The 20,232-nt window shown below is 37.3% G+C and overlaps 2 protein-coding genes across 6 annotated transcripts in view; one reads left to right on the forward strand and one right to left on the reverse strand.

The window, feature by feature from the left end:
- The window catches only part of LRBA (LPS responsive beige-like anchor protein), a 741,906-nt gene that overhangs the window by 444,615 nt on the left and 277,059 nt on the right, over positions 1–20,232 (forward strand). For all 5 annotated transcript variants that reach the window (XM_028125276.1, XM_028125281.1, XM_028125278.1 and 2 more), the window contains exons 39-40: positions 6,494–6,640; positions 9,157–9,293. In XM_028125276.1, coding sequence (XP_027981077.1) covers positions 6,494–6,640; positions 9,157–9,293 — 284 coding nt within the window. The remainder of the gene's footprint in view (positions 1–6,493; positions 6,641–9,156; positions 9,294–20,232) is intronic.
- On the reverse strand, positions 13,305–14,384 carry MAB21L2 (mab-21 like 2). The gene has a single exon (XM_028125282.2). It carries the CDS (start codon positions 14,382–14,384, stop codon positions 13,305–13,307), a length of 1,080 nt encoding a protein of 359 aa, XP_027981083.1.

Consider the following 20,232-nt stretch of genomic DNA (forward strand, 5'->3'; position numbering starts at 1 on the left):
TGACTTACAATGAAAAAAATTAGCTTAATTTTGCAGTTTTATACTTTTCTGTCAAACAGACGTTAGCATGTACACTTAAAATTTAATAAATATCTTTCTGTCTTCTTAACTGTCATTTAACATTGAGTTGTGAAGCCTGAAGTCTTATCAGTGACAATAAATGTTTTTATGAAAATTTTTCCTTTTATACCTGGAGAGGGGGCTTGTTTTTTAAAATTATGCATAGGCAATCTGTTAATCCTTAATTTTGAAAGAAATATCAGTAACTGAATTTAAAATTTATGGTATGGATTTAATACAGAGCTTATTAAAATCCATCTTTATCAAAAATAGTACATGTAGCCATTTGGGGGAATGGCAGAATTTTTCATAATGAATAAATTTGGATTTTAGTGTTATTGAACTTTACCTTTTAAAATAATATTATGTCAGCTTTTTTTAATGCTAAGAAGTTGGCTAAAAAATATTTATTAGCAATGCTTACTGTCATTTAAGACTTTTTTAATCCTGTATGGAAGCAGATTTCACTCAAATTACTCTATAAATAGTAATTGAAAGGTTAATATAATATTAATTTGTTAAATTGAAAGAAGTAAAGCAAAGCACTTAATGTAATTCCATCTTATTTGACAATATTCTACATGAATCTTAAAATGATTAATATTTAAAATACTCTGAAAGATTAAAAACAAATTTAAATCTGAAATGTATTTTTTTAAAAACTGTGTGTAGGAGATGCTTCAGTGGTCTGCCAATTAAGGAGATATGTCATATTTAATATAACATTTTTTGATAAAAGATATATATACTTTGTATATATTTTTTATTTTAAATAATGAATATTAGATAGACAGTTTTAAAACTCAGCATATAGATTGTACAATGGTAGTGTTTCCTGTCAGCCTGATTAATGCTAGTTCATTTATTAGCCAAGAACTTAATTTTTTAGTGTTTTATTAAAGTACCTTACAGTTGATGTCAATTTTAATTTTGTGTTAATTATGAAATTCTTGTTCTTTAGCCTTAACTTAATAACAATAAGGAAGCTAATGAAAATAAACATTAAAAATCAAGTTAGCAAAACAAAGCAGTGAATATAATCAAGAAGCAATTGAAATTACAGAATTTGGCATGGATAAATGCTATGCTTCAGTGTTGAATTTGAATATTTAAAATAGATATTACTGAGGGTATTGTGTCAGTTTTATACTGTTTTAGGACTTCTCACTTTTATTTATAATGGATTTAACGAGGGACTCACATTGTTTAATGCAGAATCTTAAAACATCATGAACTATATTATTATAAAAGGGAAACATCTAAATAGAAATGCCGTTGGAGATTAGTTATGTATTTTAGTAGTAAGAGCCATCTTTTTTATAGATTGATTTGATTTGAAGGAAAGCCTCTGGTGTAAAGGTGGCAGAGTAAATACCTGAAGAGTGATGTTCTCTGTTCTGGCGATCAATACTAGCCCCATGACTCTACTTCTGGCTACCTTCTAGTTAAAAACAAATTTTTTAATTCTGACAATTTAATTGCCCTTCCCAAGTTCACATTAACTTGCTTGGGGAAAAGGGCCTTAGGTAATTTTTCAAAGAGAGACCCTCCAAAGTGGTTATTTATAAAAGTCATTTTGTAATGGGAGATTTCTTTAACTTTGCAGAAACTGAGTCATATTTTTAAATTAAAATTATACTTCCTCTTATTATCAAATATTCTTTATGGAAATTAGCAGCAAGCAGAGGTGGGTATTTGATTCTTGAGGGCATTTTCTTGCATTTTATGGTTTAAAATTTATTAGAAATTAGTTGTAATGATTTGTAACATTCTCCTAATGCACAGGACCCAGTTTGTCAGTTATTTATTATCAGAGCATTTTAGATCTGGAAAGATCTGGAAAGAACCAAAAGCTAAAGTCTATTCTAACTTTATTCTTTATAAATAAGGAAACTGAGGAAACAAAAAGCCACATAATTCTTGGTACATACAGAACTAAAGTCCAGGTTAACTGACGACTAATCAGATTTTCTTATTGTAGTGCTATACTGTCTTCTAAAATTCATTGTTAAATATAATGGGAACTTTACATTTAAATTAAAGCCACGTAAAAAATGTTTTAAATGGTGGAAAGATTGGTTTTAATTCAAATAATGAAACAGTTTAGCAGTAGAATCCTATTGAATTCAAGACATTTTCATTTTGTAGAGAATGTGCATGCTAATGGAAATATTTGAGAAGAATTTAACATAGTTTAAGAAGTATCTTGTATGGAATGATACAAGTAACTCATCTGGTTTTCTTGGGATGACAGATCATATAAAGATCCTAAATCATGCCATTCTTTCGTAACTTCAATAATGCCAGATACTGTGGCTTCCTTTTTAGGATCAACATATATTAGGTTCTGTAACTAAAACTCATTAGGAGATGACCTTGGCTTGTTCTCTTAATCTCCTAATCATCTTTTGTAGTTTCACCAATATTTCTAGAGTAAATTGCCTTGACTTGGAACCCTTCGGAAATTGCATAAACTATACAGTTTGGGACAGTAGTTGTGTATAAGATATTCTTTAAGTGTCTTGTTTAGAATAAGCAGTAATGGTTATAGGCATTTCACATCACATTAAGTGGATACCCACACTCATTTTATTTACACTTGAGGTCATTTTGTTATTCCAGTAGTAATTTTTTTTTAAAGTGGTTAATTCTCAATGTATAAACTTCTTTTACTGTACTATGGACTGTTGATTCCATTTCACTCGTACAGTGGACTTTTAAAAAGGAGTTTTATGTCATAGGTGGAACCGTTTTCTGTGTTTTCTGTTTTAATTTTATTTAGCTAGCTTGTGTTGCACAGATAAATCAACTCATGCCTAGAGCTAGTTCTAAAGAACTTGAACTTTACATCTTGAGGACCAGCTTTTCTCTGAGCCCTCTCATTGCTCTTAGCTTCAGTGAATCAAAAGTCATGTTTCAAAAAAAGCGTTTTTGACAGATTTCTCCGGTTTTATGTAACAATTGCAGTTTAGTTATCAAGTTAGGGTAAATACTAAATCAGAATAAAATGTGAGACTATATGAAGGCAACCTGTTAATAGTGATATGAAAAATTTAAATAGTTATCATGTTTGGTAATAATTTTATTAGCCAGCAAAGATCTGAATCAGCTTTGAAATGGAACCAGAAGTGTGTTCTGACTTCATCCAATTAAACTTTTATGCTAGTGTAGAATATACTCACAAAAAATATCAAAACAGTTGATACTTGTTTTAATGATTGAGTAGAAGGCAAACAGAAGTTAAAAATATACTTTCCCCAGCATATATAAACATGATAATTATCTTTTATTTTATGCTTGGGATAGTTTTGTTCTAATTTTGAAACAAACAAAAAAAAAAAGTTCTTTAGCAGAGAGCTATTAGACCACTGAGAATTGAACACCAGCGCATGTGGTGTGTGTTAGAGTACTGTTGGTAATTTTACTGCTGCTAACTTAAAATCCTCAAGGGGGAGTTAATTACAGGAAAACCATTCTAAATATCAGTAAGCTGCATATTTTCCATGACAAGAGGTTTTTCAGTTGAGGTTGAACAATTCCAGAATCGGAGCTTGTAAAAATAAGTAAATAAATAAATTAAAGTGGGTGTTTGTATGCATACATTAGACTTATAGTACTTCAAAATTTTTTCATAAAATTTTATTTAATTCAAAAGTTAATTGTGTTTTAATATGTGTCAGCATGATGAGAACATAGAAATTTTTTTAAGTTACAGTTGGATGGGATAACAAGTTATATTTTGTGGTCGTTTAAAATGAATGCATGAATTTATTGAGCTATGTTAAACCACTGCATATTGCTACTTGGCTACTCTCATTTTTTGTAAATGTTTGCAGATTACAGGGTTTTTTTTACTTTCTTTCCTCCCCTGCCCCCCACCCCCCCGCCCCAAGCTTGGTGTAGGGTACTTCAGGACATGTATGGTAATAATCAGAGATAGTAATGAGCAGGGTATTGAATTTGGTTGTTTCTAATATATTTGTCATATGCTCATCAAATTTAGGTTTGGAAATGAATATTTTTGTATTCTTAACTTGTGTATTATAATTTTGACTTAACCTTTTAAATGTACTATGAGAAACAAGAATTATTAAACTAATCCATAAATTCTCTATAGATAGATAGATAGATAGATATAGATATAGATACTGATATTTGTGTAATGGTTAAGATACTGGTACCATAATGCTTGGATTTCAATCCTGACTCTACTTCTCACTAGCTGTGTTGCCTTTGGCAAGTTATGTAACCTCTCTGAGCCTCTTTACCCATCTGGAAAGGAGAAATTAGCAGAGGGCTTAAGAGAATTAAATGAGTTAAATAAGTAAAGTGTTTTGAACATTCCCCGGCACATGTTATTTAATATTAGCATTATTATTATTTCTGCTTTGAAGAAGGAACTGTACATCTAGAAAAAGAGAATGTAACATTGATTTTCTACTAAAATCTGATTAGCAATTGTTAATTTATTATGATTTGCTTTATAAGAAAGTATAGAAGATGATGGTTTCTCCTGTATATCTCAGTGACCAATATATTATTAGTAACACTCATAGTAAATTGGGAAAGATCTTGCTTGGTCTCAGGTCAGTGTTTATGATTTCAGAGTAAGGAAATATAAATACTTGAAATGTAAACAATGATATAACAATGCTATTTTCCTAAAAATTAGGGATTTTTGGTATATTTGTGGCTTAAAAAATAAAGGCACTTTAATTAGATACTTTAAAGTTTTTCAAAATATTTATTGAGACCTTCGTATGTGTGCAGCATACTCTGCTTGTTATTTGTGGGTTTGAAAGAAAATAAAATTTGATTTACCCATAGAGGGTTTTCAAAGCTAAATATAGAGAGCTTCTTCCCATGACATTCTTATTTAATATAAAGCCACTATTTTCTTTTCAAGTAGTGCCGTTAGTTTTGTACATAAATGGTATACATTGTGAACTCGCAATAAATAAGATAAAAATAAACTTTTACCTTTATTATTATCCATAACCATACCTATTAAAATCAAAGAAGCTTTGATTTGTCAAAACATTCAGTAACATACAATGTAGTTTAACTATTTAGAAAAAACTATATAGATAAATATTAATCATATTACTGTAAACATTATCCTTTCTGGGTTTGGGGCCTTAATGCCTGGGCAGAAATTGCAGTGAAGCAAAAAGCCTAGCTAGCCATCTGATTTCCATTTCAATAGCCACTGCCTGGGTGGATCAGGTGCTTTGCCTCCTGGATTTCCCTAGCTGGCAACCCGGGAATATCAGTAGTGAAGCAAAGATTCTAAACTTTCCCTTATATGACACTAGGAGTTTTTAAAAATCACAACCCAAAATTTAGTATCTGCTTTTATGTATTTCTGAAGGAGAAAGCTGCTCAAAGCAGTGGGAGTTACCCTGGGAAGGGGTATGGGCTTTTGAAGTCAGAATTTTGAGTTTCAGTGTCTTCTCCTTTCAGCTGCACCTCTTTTTCTCTTTCTCGTTCAATTGTTGGCTGTAGGTGCTCCATAGAGCATCATTCCCTAGGATTGGTGTACCCTCTTCCTCCTTCCTCTCCTTTCTGGCTGCCTTGTCACAGGGGCTGAGAGTCTGGTGCTGCCGCTCTCCACAGGCTGCTCCAGTTCAGGCCCTGTAAGACTCTTTGCCCAGATGCCTCTCCTCCTGGGCTTTCTGTTATGTTTGCCCCCGGGGTGTCTTAGCCTTTTAGTTTAAACACATGGAGGAGGTAGCTTTTGAGCCTCCACTTAGTTTCCAGTGTCTTACTCCTCTTGGATATTTATATAAAGGCTGGAGTGGGGGTCTGCGTGGGAGAGATGTGGGCAAAGGCAATATGAAGGCAAGAGGGAGGATTGGAGTAAAGAAGAGAATGCAGCTTCTGAGAGCTGCTATAGCTTTCTCGATGTCAGCTTTGGCTTCAGGATTGGGTTTACATCCTCATTGGCTGTGAATCTCTCTTAGCTCTGACCCTTCTTATTCTGGATTCACCTCCACAACCACTCCCTGACCATTTCATAATGTTTTGTCAGTATAATCATTATTTGCAGGGATGATCAGCCTTTCTTATCTTTCAGTATGAAGTAGTTTCCAAAACTGGATTCTGATTTTTTTCTGCTAATTTCCCAAAAATGTGCTGCCTTTGAACCCTCTCTTGCCCTAACTGTAAGTAAATAAATGTTTCGGTGAGCGGTGCAAGGGTCAGATTTAATGGGATTAGGGTGCTTGTTCAAGGTAACATTAGACTAGGCTTGGAGAATCACGTTTGTCAAAAGGAACATGTGTGCCATCCCAATCACTTTCCCACTGTGGATGACTCTGTGTAAAAATGATTGACCATCTTTGGCCACCTATCCTTACTTCACTTCTCTGCCCCTCTGCCAAAGTACTCTTCCCTAGAGCTGATGGACAGCTTTGTTTCCTTTTCATTTCAGCTGCGGATGAAGATATCCTCACTAAAGGAAAACAGTCCATCAAGAGTCAGGCTTTAGGAAATCAGAACTCAGAAAACGAGATCCTCTTGGAAGGCGACGACGATACTCTGTCATCCGTGGATGAGAAAGATTTAGAGAATCTCGCTGGTAAATTCAGTGGTTGTGTGGCTATTTCAGCTAGCTCCGGGCCAATAACCATCTAATTATTTACTTTTTCATCTGTGACCACTAGGACTACCAAGTTTACACCCACAATTACTTTAAATGAAGATTGTTTTTGTTCTTCCAAACATTTTCCCCCTAATCTTCAACACGGTTTCCCCTTTATTTTTCCATTCTTTTCAGTTTCTTTACCCTTCTCATCTTTTTCGTTTATGAATAATTTTCACTGTAAAAGAAAAAAAGTTTAAAAGCAGCCACAACAAAATTCCTTCACCCATGGGAGTTACCTAATCTCTATAAAATGAGAGCTATAAGTAAAATTTTGCAGATTGTTTTGTAAATAAAGCTTGGAGGCAGATGAGCTATTTGCTTTGATATACAGGTCTTAGTGAACATGCTGCATATACATTTAACTCTCTCAAAAAATCCATTCCAAGAATGCTATGGCATTTCACAGGATCCACATATTTTACCTGATGTAGGAATTTTGATTTGCACTTGCAGATTTTCAGTTTTACTTCCCTTATGGGAAAAATTCTCTAGTTTAGCCTGAAATTTTAGTCATTCATTAAATGGCTTTTTTTCTTTAATGCCTGTGGCTCTCTCCCTCCAGGAGGAAAGTCTGAAAGATTCCACAATTTCCGTAGGTGAAAATTGTACAGTCTTCTTTTTTGATAATTTTAATTTAAGAGAAAAGGCATCAGGAATTTTTCATTTAGTGATATGTCTGCAACCTGTGCTACCATGCAGTGAATTAGAATGAAAAGCAAAAATAGATGATGGTATCTTCTCTGATGACCCATAAACCTCTCTAGAAAGTAAAAATAAAATTAATTAGAGCACACTGTTAAGGGATTTGGGCTAGGCGTAGAGAGTAGGTGGACACTGGTGTTCTCTAGCCTTTTCCTTCACATCTATTTACCCATTTCCTCCTCCTTTATTTTGCTTCTGTTCTTGCTGCTAGTAATACATTCATACAGTAATAGAGGTGAAAGGGGAGTTTAATTATATAATCTTGACAATGGCAATAGGATTAAGAAGTAATCCACACTAATAAAGTGGTGTGGGTTAGAAATGAAGTGGAAATTGTCAGGGGTCTTCTGTAGGACCTAGGCTGCCCTAGCTCCTGCAGCTGTCTGCTTACCCTGTAATTGAATGTCTGAGAGTGATTGAAAAAATGTTATTTCTTCTCAGGATTACATGCTAATGTACAGAGGGCAAAGGAGACAGCAAAAGAACACATAGCTGCTTATTTCATCCATTTATAGGGATGAGCTTTGGGAAATCATGGCTGTTCTGCAGCTATCTGCTGCCCATCTGCAAACACAATGTATTTGTACATTGGGAATAGAGGGCAAAACCTGCTCTGATCTCCGCAGAGCATCCCTTCTATTGTCCTACTGGCACACATTAAGATTGATGTGAGATTAAGGACCAGCACCTTCTAACAATCGATGGAAATGTCGATTCATCTGAATTTTGAAACACTTATTCACCCATTGATTACCTGAATAGGTGTACCATGTTTATAGGCACTATATTAATTCAAAACTATAAGTGCCAATTTTCTGTTGCTGTTTTCTTCACCTATAGGATTTGTACAGTGAGGAATTGACGGGATTTCAAATTCTTACTTTCTCTCTCTACCTAAATATATATATGTATGTAATATAATAATTACTTTTAGTCCTTTATTTTAGGTTTACCTCTAATATACTTTATGCTCTTCTGTCTGTAGTGAATCTATTGTTTTCAGTAGCAGGCTGATTTGTCTTTTTGATAAGCCCTGTGGAGATTTGATTATTCCAATAAAAATTCATTCACTTGGAAACCCACCCTCCAGCTGTTTACTCCCAGAGTCCCTGAACTACACTAATATTAGATTTGGAAGCATTGAACAATATTTAACAGTGGAAAGGCAGGCTTAGAAAAGGAGTATTTTTTTCCAGTCTTTCATGGGGTAAAGTTATTATGAAGAGGTTTTGTGTCAACCTGGCACAAAATCTTTATCAGAGAATATGGTGTAACGTTTCTCACTTCACTAATAAGCTAGTGATCTTTGGTGTAATCATGTTTCAGCCAAACTAAGCTAACCTCTGGCCTTGGAAGCCTATTGAGTCTTCCTTGCTTCTGGTTGTTGTTCCATGTTGTTGGATAGCCTGAGGCTTGTTTTCTAAATGGAATGTGGAAGGACTTACTTAGGCAGAGCCACGTTCTTACCAGGAGATTAGACCAAAGCTTTGCAGACTCCCTGTAAAATAATTGCATCCTAGTTCACTGTTATCATTAACCGTCTACTATAAATTTCTTAGTATGAGAATTCTAGTAACTGCATTTTCAGAGGAAGATTTGGGTTAGACAGAATTTGTAAGTGTAGACAATTTGGCAGACAATTTGGTGCTAGAGGTGGGAATTTAAAAATAAAATTTCTGCTTGAATCTGTTAAATTTTTTTGAAAAATGTCAATCCAACATGTGTGGCTTGTCTTTTGCTTTTGGCAGGTCCTGTTAGCCTGAGCACACCGGCTCAGCTTGTGGCCCCCTCTGTTGTAGTAAAGGGCACTCTTTCTGTCACCTCCTCCGAACTCTATTTTGAGGTGGATGAAGAGGACTCTAACTTCAAGAAAATCGACCCCAAGGTGAGAAGATGAGGAGTGGGTTTCACTTTTAAACATTTTTTTTCTTAACGCTGGTACGGTGGGCTGCTGTTGGGTAGGATTGGCATTGGTAAAATCTGACAGACTTAGTTTGAATTTCTTGCTGAATTGCTTCTGCCTACATGCAAGGCAACTATCTTCTTTAGCTTATGATTCCCTTACCAGCTAGTTAGATTATTGAAGTTCATTTAGATTCAAAAACAATTTCCACTTAATTGCGTTTATCATTAGCTCATTCTGGGCTTGGGGGAAAACCACAGGGAATATCGTCCATAAATATATTTTGCCGCAAAAGGTCCAGGGTGAATTAAGCTACAAAATTCAGTGTGGTTGAGAGTGGAATTATTTTGTTTAGCCTTTATATTTCCTGGATATAATACCAATATATCACTCTCCTTGCTTTGTCCTCATGACTTACTACTCTGTTGTGCACGCAAGCATGTCTTGTGTGTGTGAGATACCTCTGTTTCCCATTACCTACAGTCGATTTTACAAGGCACTGCATAATTTCCTATTCTTAAATGAAAATGTAATTTCCCCTTTAAAATGTATTTCTGATTACTTTTCAGACCTTGGCAACTTTATTTTACTAAGAAACATTTGTGGCACAGCCATAAAGCCAAAGCTGGGTTTATTTCATGAAAGTGAATTTGTTCTGATAGGAAACAGTCTCTTTTAAAATGAGCAAAATAAGCAACCTGTAGAAGAGAAGTGGCTTAAAAAAGGGAATTATTTATTTTAGAGTCTGATAGCTTGTGTGAACACACATATTTTGCGTTTACTGATAGGAAGTTCTTTGGTACTATAATCATGTGAATTATTAAATTTTAGTGATTTAGAAGTATTTCAAAGTAATCGATAAAAATGTAATTTTATTTAAAACTTTACAAACAAATCATCTCTTGTCTTACATGTGTTTCTAGCATTTTGTTTCAGAATTGCTGCCTTTATAAAAATAAGATTTGATAGACTGTATAAAAGGAAGGCTATGTTGGAAATGACTGTTTTGAACTTGATAATTCAGCCAATTCAATGTAGAGAAAACTTTAATTGTGAAATTACATCAACTAGAAAAATTTCCTACTTTTTTACATGGCTCTACTATCTGAAATTATATTTTAGTTTCTTTAGGAAATAAAGGTAACCAAAATTACTTAAACTCTCTAATTTATGGTACTTTGTATGTTTGAGAGGCTGAAATTTAATTCAGAATATTCTGTTACGGTTTTTGACATACGTGGCATAGAATCTAAAATGTGATGTAATTTAAAGGTGTCTAATTGTTCGCAAGATTAGGATCTCTGCCAGTCTTTGCAGTGAGGCTCTTTAAAGTTATTTACTCCTTTTGAGAGAAGTTAGAACTTTTATCTCTCTCTAATTTTATTCTGTGCAACATCATTAAATTAATTTTTCCCCTGTTGCTTGCACAATACAAAGATCTTTTAGCCTAATCACTCATTTGTCTTGTACCCCTGCAACCTGCCTAATGTTACAGAAATCAGAATTTTGCCAATTTATATTCTTAAAAATTTTCAGCCAATTATTGAAAGAAATTTTTATTTTGTGTAGACGGTGCTTTCAGGTGTTTTATAAATGAGGACACTTGTGGCAGTGTTTTTCTTTTTTTGTTGGTGATACCTACATTAAATAAGGCAGGAAAAAAACACTGAATTTGGGGAATTTTTGTTGTTCTTGTCAGGACTTAAAAACTTCTTCCTGGGATAGTTGGAGAGAGAGAGAGTGTCTAATGCTGTAAATACTTGTGTGCATAAGAAGAAAAAAGGTCATTTTAAGATGTCATTTTTATCTTTTAAACTAAACACTGCCCTTAAATCATTTCTTTGTAAATGTGAGCACCTACTACTTGCTTTGAAAATGTTCCTAAAAAATCAGAACATTTTCCCCGGGGAATAGTTCATTTTTATTATTAAAAAATCAGTATTTTTGTCTGAACCACTTAGTATTACAGTGAGTTTGTTTTACATCTACAGGAAGAGAGATCAGAGAAAGATACAGTGTAGGTTGAAAGAGTAGAGATTATTTCAGAACTGATAAGATCAAAGTTTATATTTCTAAAACAAAACTATTTTTACTAGGGAATTCTTACCAGGGAATCTGAGAACTTAAGCCTCTTTTGTCAAGTGAACTAGGCACCAGAGCCCTGAGTACCTTCCTTGTTTCTCATCCATCTATGCTGTCCTGTGGATCATCCCTCCATACACTCCCTCCCCCATGTGAAGTTCTTCCTCAGTTCTTTAAAATTCCTTTTTAGAACATTTTTGTCTACACCTCTCATTCATGGATTTTTCAATAAATTAAAAACTAGACTAATTCAAATAATAAATTTTAAAGGTTAAAGGGTAATATCTGACATACTTTCTGTACCTGTGCCTCATTATTAGCATATCTAATGGAGTATATTGAAGAAAACATAAAGAAGACAAACCAAACCAGTTCCTTTGGGATGCTTTCAGTTTTACTAATTATTTTATTTTTAATTAGTTATTTCCTTGTATTAAAAAAAAACCTTTGTTAATTTAGATGAAGTGTTAAAATGAGTATATTGGATTGTTACCTTAGAAAAGCAGAAGGAGTAATGTACTTTTCCTGTATGTAAATTCTTGAAAATAATTTTTCTTTGGTCATAAAAATAGTATTCAAATCTTTTTTTGTTTCAATTGCCTATAAGCACCTTCTGAATAATTCTGGGAATTTGACAAATAATGATTATAGTTATGGCATTTATAACTAAACCTTAAAGAACTGAGGTAGTTTCTAAATCTGGATTGTTCATATCACCATTTCCTGGGGAAAAGGAGTATTGCTATAACCATTTTATTCTTTTTTGGTATGGCTGATTTAATTGTTAAGTTTTTATTATTTTAAGCTCGAAGAGGACAAATAATTGAAAGCAAAGTATCAACTGATCATGTTAACTCTTGAGAAAAGATCCATGAATATTGCCTTTGTTTTTCAGACTCAGAATGGATTTTTTAAAACTATGATGTAAGAAAGCAAATCTCTTAATTTTTAATGTGAAATAATTTTTTTCTATTTTAAACATTAGGACCAAAATCTTTTCTTCCACACAAAAATCTGTTTTTTTCAAGTGTGAAGAAAGATACTACTTTAAACCTCAAAATTTACAGAACAAACATTACAGTTGGGTAAAATTAATATTTTCTCTTTTCCAAGGATGGGGGAGGGGACTTGTATGGTTAAACCTACAAAAAAGGGCTGTATTTGTAAATTTTGCAAATTAGACTTCCTTTGAAAGCTTCTTGCATTTAGTTTCTGAAGTTCACATCTTTACATTGTAAATTATAAATTGTGATCTCACCTGCCTTCATTTAAGAACAATCCACAGTCAATTACAATGTAAAGTAATATTTTTATTACTGTTTTCAACAAGACTGCTTAGGGTGAGGGTAGAGGTGCAAGAAAGGGAGGGGCACAGTCTGACATTGGCACTGAGATACATTTAACATCAGCACAACTTTTTTTAAAAGAGAAATTTTACATATAATTAAATACTTTTTCTCACTTGGTGACAACATTCAGGCAACCCAAAACAAAATGAAATGAGAGGGAGAGGAAGAGGGAAAGAAAGAAGATGAGAGAGGGGAGAAAGGAGAAAGGGAGAGAAGGAAAAGAGGAGAAACTACTATACATTGATTTGAAAATGTACCTTGGGTTTCATTTTGTGGTGGCAAAGCCCGATTGCTTCTTTTGTGTGACCTTTTAAATTCACATTGTTTGGAAGAAAAACGATCACTTTTGTGCAAGAATGTGATTTTGTTTGTTTGGTTGGTTGGTTTGCTCTCTTTTTGTTTGCTTGTTAATTAACGAAGGTCTTGTGCCGGCTTCCTGTTTCTTTAGGTGGCTTACATAAAAGTTTGTGTCCGGAGTTTCTGCTGTTTGTAGCTGAGTTGTGTGTTTTGTGTGTAAGAGAGCATTCCCGTTTGTGTCGCTTTTCAAGCAGTCCCCAGCACCCTATAGTTTGTCCAGGCTTTTGGGATTGGTGAGAATTTCCCTGGCCAACCTCCAGGTCTGCTTGGCAGCGCTCTCCAGGGCCGAATGGGGCTTGCCCTGAAAAAGGTCGAGGTTGGGCAGAAAGTAGTGAGGGCAGCGGCGGCACTGCAGGCAGGAGATGAGCTGCAGCAGGATGCCGTTGAGCCGATCGCCTAGGCACGCCTCGTCCCAGTCCGTTTCCCGCGGGTGTTTCTCACACTCATACAGCAGCAGCGTCTTCATGTGGTAGTTATTGAGCGGCTGGCCTGGCAGCTCCAAGTGGCGGTCCCGCAGCGTCTTCAGCACCGAGAGACACTTGTTTCGGCAGCCGCCCATCAGCAGGCGGTTCTCAGCCTCCCCGAACTGTAGCACCCAGGCATCGCTCTCCGCAGAGCTCTGCTTGCCGGTCAGTGAGTAGCACTCCTTCGACAGCAAGTTGAACCCTTCGGCCTTGACCTCCGCCACCCGATTGGGGCCAGGCCAGGGGATATGGGGCATAGGCCACTGTGCCGCACTGCGAGGCCAGATACCGGTGCACTTGAACGCGGGAGTGATTTGCACCACGTAGCGCTCCCTGATGCGCAACTTAACCTCGCTGGTGTCTGCGATCATCTTGACCACATCCCGATAGCTGCACTTGTCCACCGCCTGAGCCACCAGGGTCTGGAAACGTGAGCGGATCTTGCGCGCTGAGAGGTAGCCAGACGCTGTGATGAACTCGACCCAGAGAGACATGCTCCGCTTCCGCCCATCACTCAGTTTGAGCACCGCGCAGCCGGGCAGGGAGCCGTCGTCCACGAAGTTGAAGACGCCCATCTGGTTTAGGTAGAGCACCACCTCGAATTCCGTGGGCGAGATGACCTCCAGCCCCTCGTAGCGGGCATCGATCTCGCTCAGGGAGCTGATGAAGCGAGGCTCCTGTACCTCCACTTCCTTTAGCACGTCCGAGACCACCTTACAGACCTCTCGGATGGTCTTGGCGATGGCCGCCTTGCGCGCTTGGCAGCGCTCAGTGTAGTATTTATTAAGCTGGTAAACCAGCTTGGCCTGAGCGGCGATCATGTTGGGGCACAGGTCCGGGCTATACACCGGCGTCTCGCAATACGTTGAGGGATCCAAGGCTTACGCAGTGGTGGTGGCCCTGCGGCTGGCGAAAGAGGCGTCGCGCTTCCCCTAAGCCCCACTTTCACTCTTGTTTTCCACCTGGACTGACCGGCTGATAAAACAGCCGGCTTGCTCTTTCTTTCCCCTCTTTAGAAACCTTTTTTCTTCTCCAGAAATAAGAAAAAAAAGGTAATCTTTGAAGAGGAAAAGTACCTGCTGGGACTTTCTTTGCTTGATGTGTAAAATAAAGATGTGCTTGTGAGAGAGATGAAGGGGGGTGGGGGGGGAAGTGGGGGTGAGAGAAAAATTCAGGTTGCCAAGAGGTTAGGCTTAGATGTCTGCAGCCGAGATTGCCCAGAAATCTGAAAATGAGGTCTTTTAAGTGCCAAAGTAAATTTAAAAATAAAAGCGAAACATTCAGTGTTTCATTCTTAAACTTCTCTCCCACGCTGGTAGGACTTCTTCACTCAGCGTAGGTAAGTGCCTTTTTCCTCACCCTCCCCCAAATGGAAGGTGAAGGACGTAATTAAGGTCCAGAGAGCAGTGAAGTGCAGCTCAGTCCGCGGCACACTTGGAGGTTTGCAGACGCCGCCCGGCACTCTCAGCGTGATGGTCTGGTCTCTTCTCAGGGGGTCGTCTTGTAGCGGTTTTCCTCTTTTCCTACTGGAGGCGTTGTTTGGACTGGGTTTGTTTGCAGTGGTTTCTTCTTGTCTTTCTCTAGGTGCAAACCGCTGGAAGTTGTTTGATATTCATTTCTGCTTCGTAATTTATAATTTTGGCCCTCACAAAATCTATTTTAGTGTGACGAAGTCGTTGCTTGCTTTGCATCTGGGGTTTAGTTATAAGGATTCAGGGGTTTTTCTTCTCCTCCCCCTTTAGGTTGCTTGTGCAGATTCCACTTTCTGAGTCGTCTCTCCCTCCTCCCCTCCAACGTCGTCTCTCTCCTTTTCCCTCTCCCTCCCTCTTTTTCTTCCTCCCACCTCCCTCCTTTTCTCTCTCTTCCTGTCTCTCTCTCCCCCTCTCTCTTCTCTCTCAATCTCTCTCTCTCTCTCTCTCTCTCTCTCTCTCTCTCTCTGCCTTGCTGTTTCCTGGAGTTATTTAGTTTATGAATGGTCCAGGGCCATCATGAGGGGGGCGGAGCTTCAGTTCCTACAATCGCTATCCGAGCTGTCAGTGCTTTAGCCAATCCGAGAGAGAAGACAGGCATGCTTGGCAGACAGTAGCAGCCACCGCTGCACTTGATAAAGAAAGGGGGTAAAGAGAGAAGTAAGAAAATAGGAGGAGATAGTGGAAGTCAAATGCTCACACACATTTTACAGCCCCTTTCTTCTTTATCCTCTCCTCTTATCAGTTGCAAGGAAGAAAAAGAGAGTCTATATAGAAGGGACTTCTGGAGATGGCTGGAATAACGCGAGAGAGTAGCAGTGGTTGAGAAAGGTTCACTTTTTTTTTCCTATCAACATTGTGCAGAAGGTGCAAACTCTGACAAAATTACTTTTGCTTGAAGGCAAATAGAAGGAGGAAGGGGAATCTGGGAAAGAACCTACATTTTTCTAGATTTTCTCCTCTGGCAAACTCTTCCTCCCTTCTCTTTCCCTTCTCTCCCATTGTTGCCAAGGGCCAGAGCAATTGCTGTATGTGTGCACCAGTTGGGGTTTGTGTGCGGAGTGGATATGGGGTGAAGGTATATGACCATAAATCTCTTTTCAGTAATTTCCATATGCTGTTGAAAAATGGGGCAGGGTAAAAATAGTGCAAGCACCTTGTTTGATAATTCCTTTATAATTAAGATTCAGATATATTTTATGCTATTACTTTATTGTTAAAAAACTAGTTATTAGAAAATATGTTTAAGTTGTGAGAAAGAGTGCAAATTTATATATGGTTGAATATTGTTGGATATACTTTTAAATTAACATAAGCCACAAAAATTGTTTTAAACAATAAAAAATGAAGGGAAGTAAAAGTGAACCTGAGTTAAAGTTTTCTTAAAATGTTAAATGTTGTAAATCTAGTTTTGAATATACTCTGAGGCAGTACAGAGTTTCACTTGTAAAATGATTTTATTTTCATAATTGTTGCTTTTAAAAGACTTCACTGCTGCAAAAATCTATAACTATCCTGTTATTGATTACACAGATGGCTTCACTCCTCCCTTGGCATTTCACCGAAAACTCATGCATGTGCTTTTAGTGTATGTATTATACGTTCAAGCTGTACCCCTTGTAGCCTTTTCCTACTTTTGGTTGGAAGAAACTGTAACAGTGTTTTTGATTTGCTTATAATTGAGGGTTTATGTTTGAACCTCAGGTGTCTAGATGCTGAGTCTTTTTAAGACAAATCAAGTAGATGGAATTATTTTTAGTTAGATTTTGGGCATTATATTCTCCGATAATGACATAAGAAGTGAAAATCTATGAAGCCATTTGGGCAAAGACTTCTTTTTGCAAAACCGGTGTACATGCGGCTTTTGCAAAACCCCTTGGGAGGGCTTGAGGTGCCCTCTTAAAAGCTGGACCAGGTGAACTTGAATTCAGTTGCATAAGGAAAGTTTATTTCTCTCCATGTACTTCATGTCAGATACTTGGACCTCTTGGTTCTTTCTTAGATGTCTGGAGCCGACGACGGGTGCCTTGTCACCCCCTCGCTCTCTTTGCCATAAGTCCCTTTCTAAAGAACTGGTTGGCTTTTTAAAAATCAAGTCGGATTTTGTGTAGGATATGTCTTTAAGTAGCCAGGAGTGGGGAAGAACAGTCGGAAGTACGCGTACACCAAACTCTGGGGTTCCGAGAGCTTTATAGTCAACTTCTTCCGTAGTGGCAGAGACTTGGGGCGGCTTCAGGCTCCAGCCTTGCTTGGGGCGCAGCTTTCATCTCGGAATGCTTGGCGGTGGAAGGATAGAGCGGAGCCGCGGCGTCTTCGGGGTTCGCGCAAGTGCGAAGCCCAGACTCTGTAGGTAACCTGGCTAATGCTCTCGGGGTCACACTGGCACTCTGGGAAGTATTACGGGGCAGGAGGGGCACTTTGCTGCAGAGTTGTGCGACCAGCCCGAGAGGATCCGTTGCAGCTTCTCCCGAGGGCAGTTACTGGGCGGAGACGTGTCGGGGACAGAGGGTGCAGAGCTTTCCCTCCCAGACCCTCGAGGTGGCCGCTTCTTCCTCACATCGTCCGCAAGCAGGGGAGGCCATGCGTGTGGACCAGCCCGGTCCGCGACACTCCTCGGAGTGTTTGCAAAAAGTCCCGGGGGTGACGGCAGTTGTCCATCTTCTCGGCTCCAGTGCGGCGTCGCCACCCCCAGGTCCATGGGTAGGCGCGCAGCGCCCGCCCTCCTCGGGTGGGGCGGCCCAGACCATTCGGATCTTCGCGCCACCACTCCCTGATACCCCACTCCTCTTTTTCCAGCTCTGACCTCGACTAAGTTTCGTGGCACCCTTGTCCCTGGGTTTCTCCACTTTTACGTACTGAGGCTGAGGGATGATAAAACGTTACAAATGTTTTGATTTAAAAACAATTCATTACCAATTTACCCTGTCTAAGGTAGATGCTGTAGTAAATAATAAATCAGTTAAACAAAGGCGACTTTAATTTATTGCTGTGGTACTAATTAGAAACATCATTCGAGCAATAAACTTAAACACTTCCAGCAAATAATGCTCGCTCTTGCCAGTTCCCTTCCTTTCCCCCTTCCCCCACCCCAACTCTCTCTGGCTGCCTGTGCTCTAAGAGCTGCTTCAGCTGTGTGTTTGCGGATCCGCTCTTCCTCTGGTTGAATAATTGAAGGGGGAAACGGTATCGGAGGAGGCTGTAATTGAAGAGCCCCTGTCACCTCTGCTTTTATGTATGTTAGTATAGAAGTCCATCAGCAGCTCCTTGATGGTGTATTAAAACGAAGTGGCAGCCCCTTCTGCAGGAGATACCGTATTCTATTAAAGGAGACCAAGTGAGAGAAAGAAACTCTAGAGGCTAAAAGCCACTTCAAGTCTTCAGACCGATTGATCTGTATTCTCTTGTTATAATCCGTCTCATCATACTTGAGTTAATGAGGCAAAAGAGGGGGAGAGAAATCTGATGGTCCTTGACAAATTCATTAGGGAGGCTGCAGGACATTTTATTTGACTGTTAAACATCTTGTTTGTTTGGTTTAGGCAATGCCAACATCAGCATGCTTCTGCCCAGACCTGTGATGTTGGGCTAACTATAGACATTCCTAAAAACAGGAGGAGGATATTCAGGGTGTGATTTGAATTTTTTTGTTTTGGATTTCGTGTCGTCCGTAACCTTCAGACTTCTCTAGTCTTTACCTTCAGCATCATTACTTTAGAAGCGTTTTATGAGAATGTGCATGATAATACTAAGGTGGGGGTGTTTTTAGTTACTAGAAACTAAAATGTGTATGTTGAAATTTTAGCCTTAAAATTTCCCATTTCCCTAAAGTATAATTGAGTCAAGTTATAGCAATTAGTGTGCTAGTTCTTGAAAAATGTGAATGTTTAAGCTCCAGAAGAATAGCCAGATTATACATTATGTCCTCCTTTTAATTGATCATGAGCAAATAAACTTTTAATTATTAATTGAATTTCCTCTTGGAATGAAATGCCTATGAGTACAGAAACTTGGAAATAAAACTTAACTATTTATACAAATAAGATTTTCAAAATAAAGTTGGTCTATCTTAATGTGAGGGCCTTTTTATATTTAAAATTAGAAGCAAAGCTGCGTATTATTTGGTGCTAAAATAAGGTGATGTGTTGGCAGAATACTTACGTTGAAAATATAACTGAAGAATAATGGGCAATTAATAGAATGCTAATTTTATAATATGTTATTCTAAGATAGTAATACAGTACTTGATTTTCTCAAAGTTTTTCTTGAAATAAACAATCCAGTTGTGATACTTCCTTGAATAGAAAATTCAGTCGTATTTTCCTACAGCAGTTGACTTAAACAGCCTCAGCTTAAGTGCTTTGAGAAAAGAACCCTGTCTTCCATTTATAGGAAAACAGTATGAGAGAAAAAAGAGAACTAATGCTCTTTGCCTGTCATTTTAAAACATTCCTGCACTGCTGATGAAGCTTGAACTGCTTCAGGGAATGTATGGATTTGAAAAGAAATGATTCAGTAGTTCATGTTGTGTTTCTCAGGAGCAAAACCAAACTAATGGCTGAAGTCAGAGCTTCTGTACATCTGACAGATATAATCCTGTTTACATTTCCAGAGAATACAGAATCCTTAAACTTTTATTTTTTGCTGATCTTTACTTAGAAATGTGTTTACTGAGTTACACTTCGGTGCATTTTTTACTTTATCATATCACTGAGACTTAAAAGATACTCATTATTTTATTCTCTAGAGACACAACATACAGTATTGCATTAATCTTTACTAAAGAGTGTACAGATTTTAGATTATATAATTTTGTTTTCCAGGAAAATATTCAAAAACTAATCAGATTATTTAATTAAAAAAAAACTCTGAAGGATTTATACTTTTTGGAAAACAAAGGACCTCATGTTTATGTGTGTATATTCTCTTCCTCTAAAATCTAATTTTGAAACATCTATGCAGTTGCTAAATTTTTGGGTTCTTGCATACTTAATCTTTCAACATTATTTATAAAAATGCTTGTTTTTTTTAAAGAAAAAATAATTTTGGTCAAAATATAAATGGGGAAATAACTATTAAATTCCCTGAATTTAAAAACGATTCTAGTAAAAACAGAAAGAAAAGTGAATAACCCAAACACAATTTGTGTATTAGTTGATGAAATTTTATTCAAGTAATTATAAGAAAAGCTTTTAAAGACAAT

Source organism: Eumetopias jubatus, unplaced genomic scaffold, assembly GCF_037043125.1.
Source record: "Eumetopias jubatus isolate StellerSeaLion01/CBP00866 unplaced genomic scaffold, mEumJub1_p1.0 scaffold_2, whole genome shotgun sequence".
In the NCBI taxonomy this organism is placed as follows: Eukaryota; Metazoa; Chordata; class Mammalia; order Carnivora; family Otariidae; genus Eumetopias; species Eumetopias jubatus.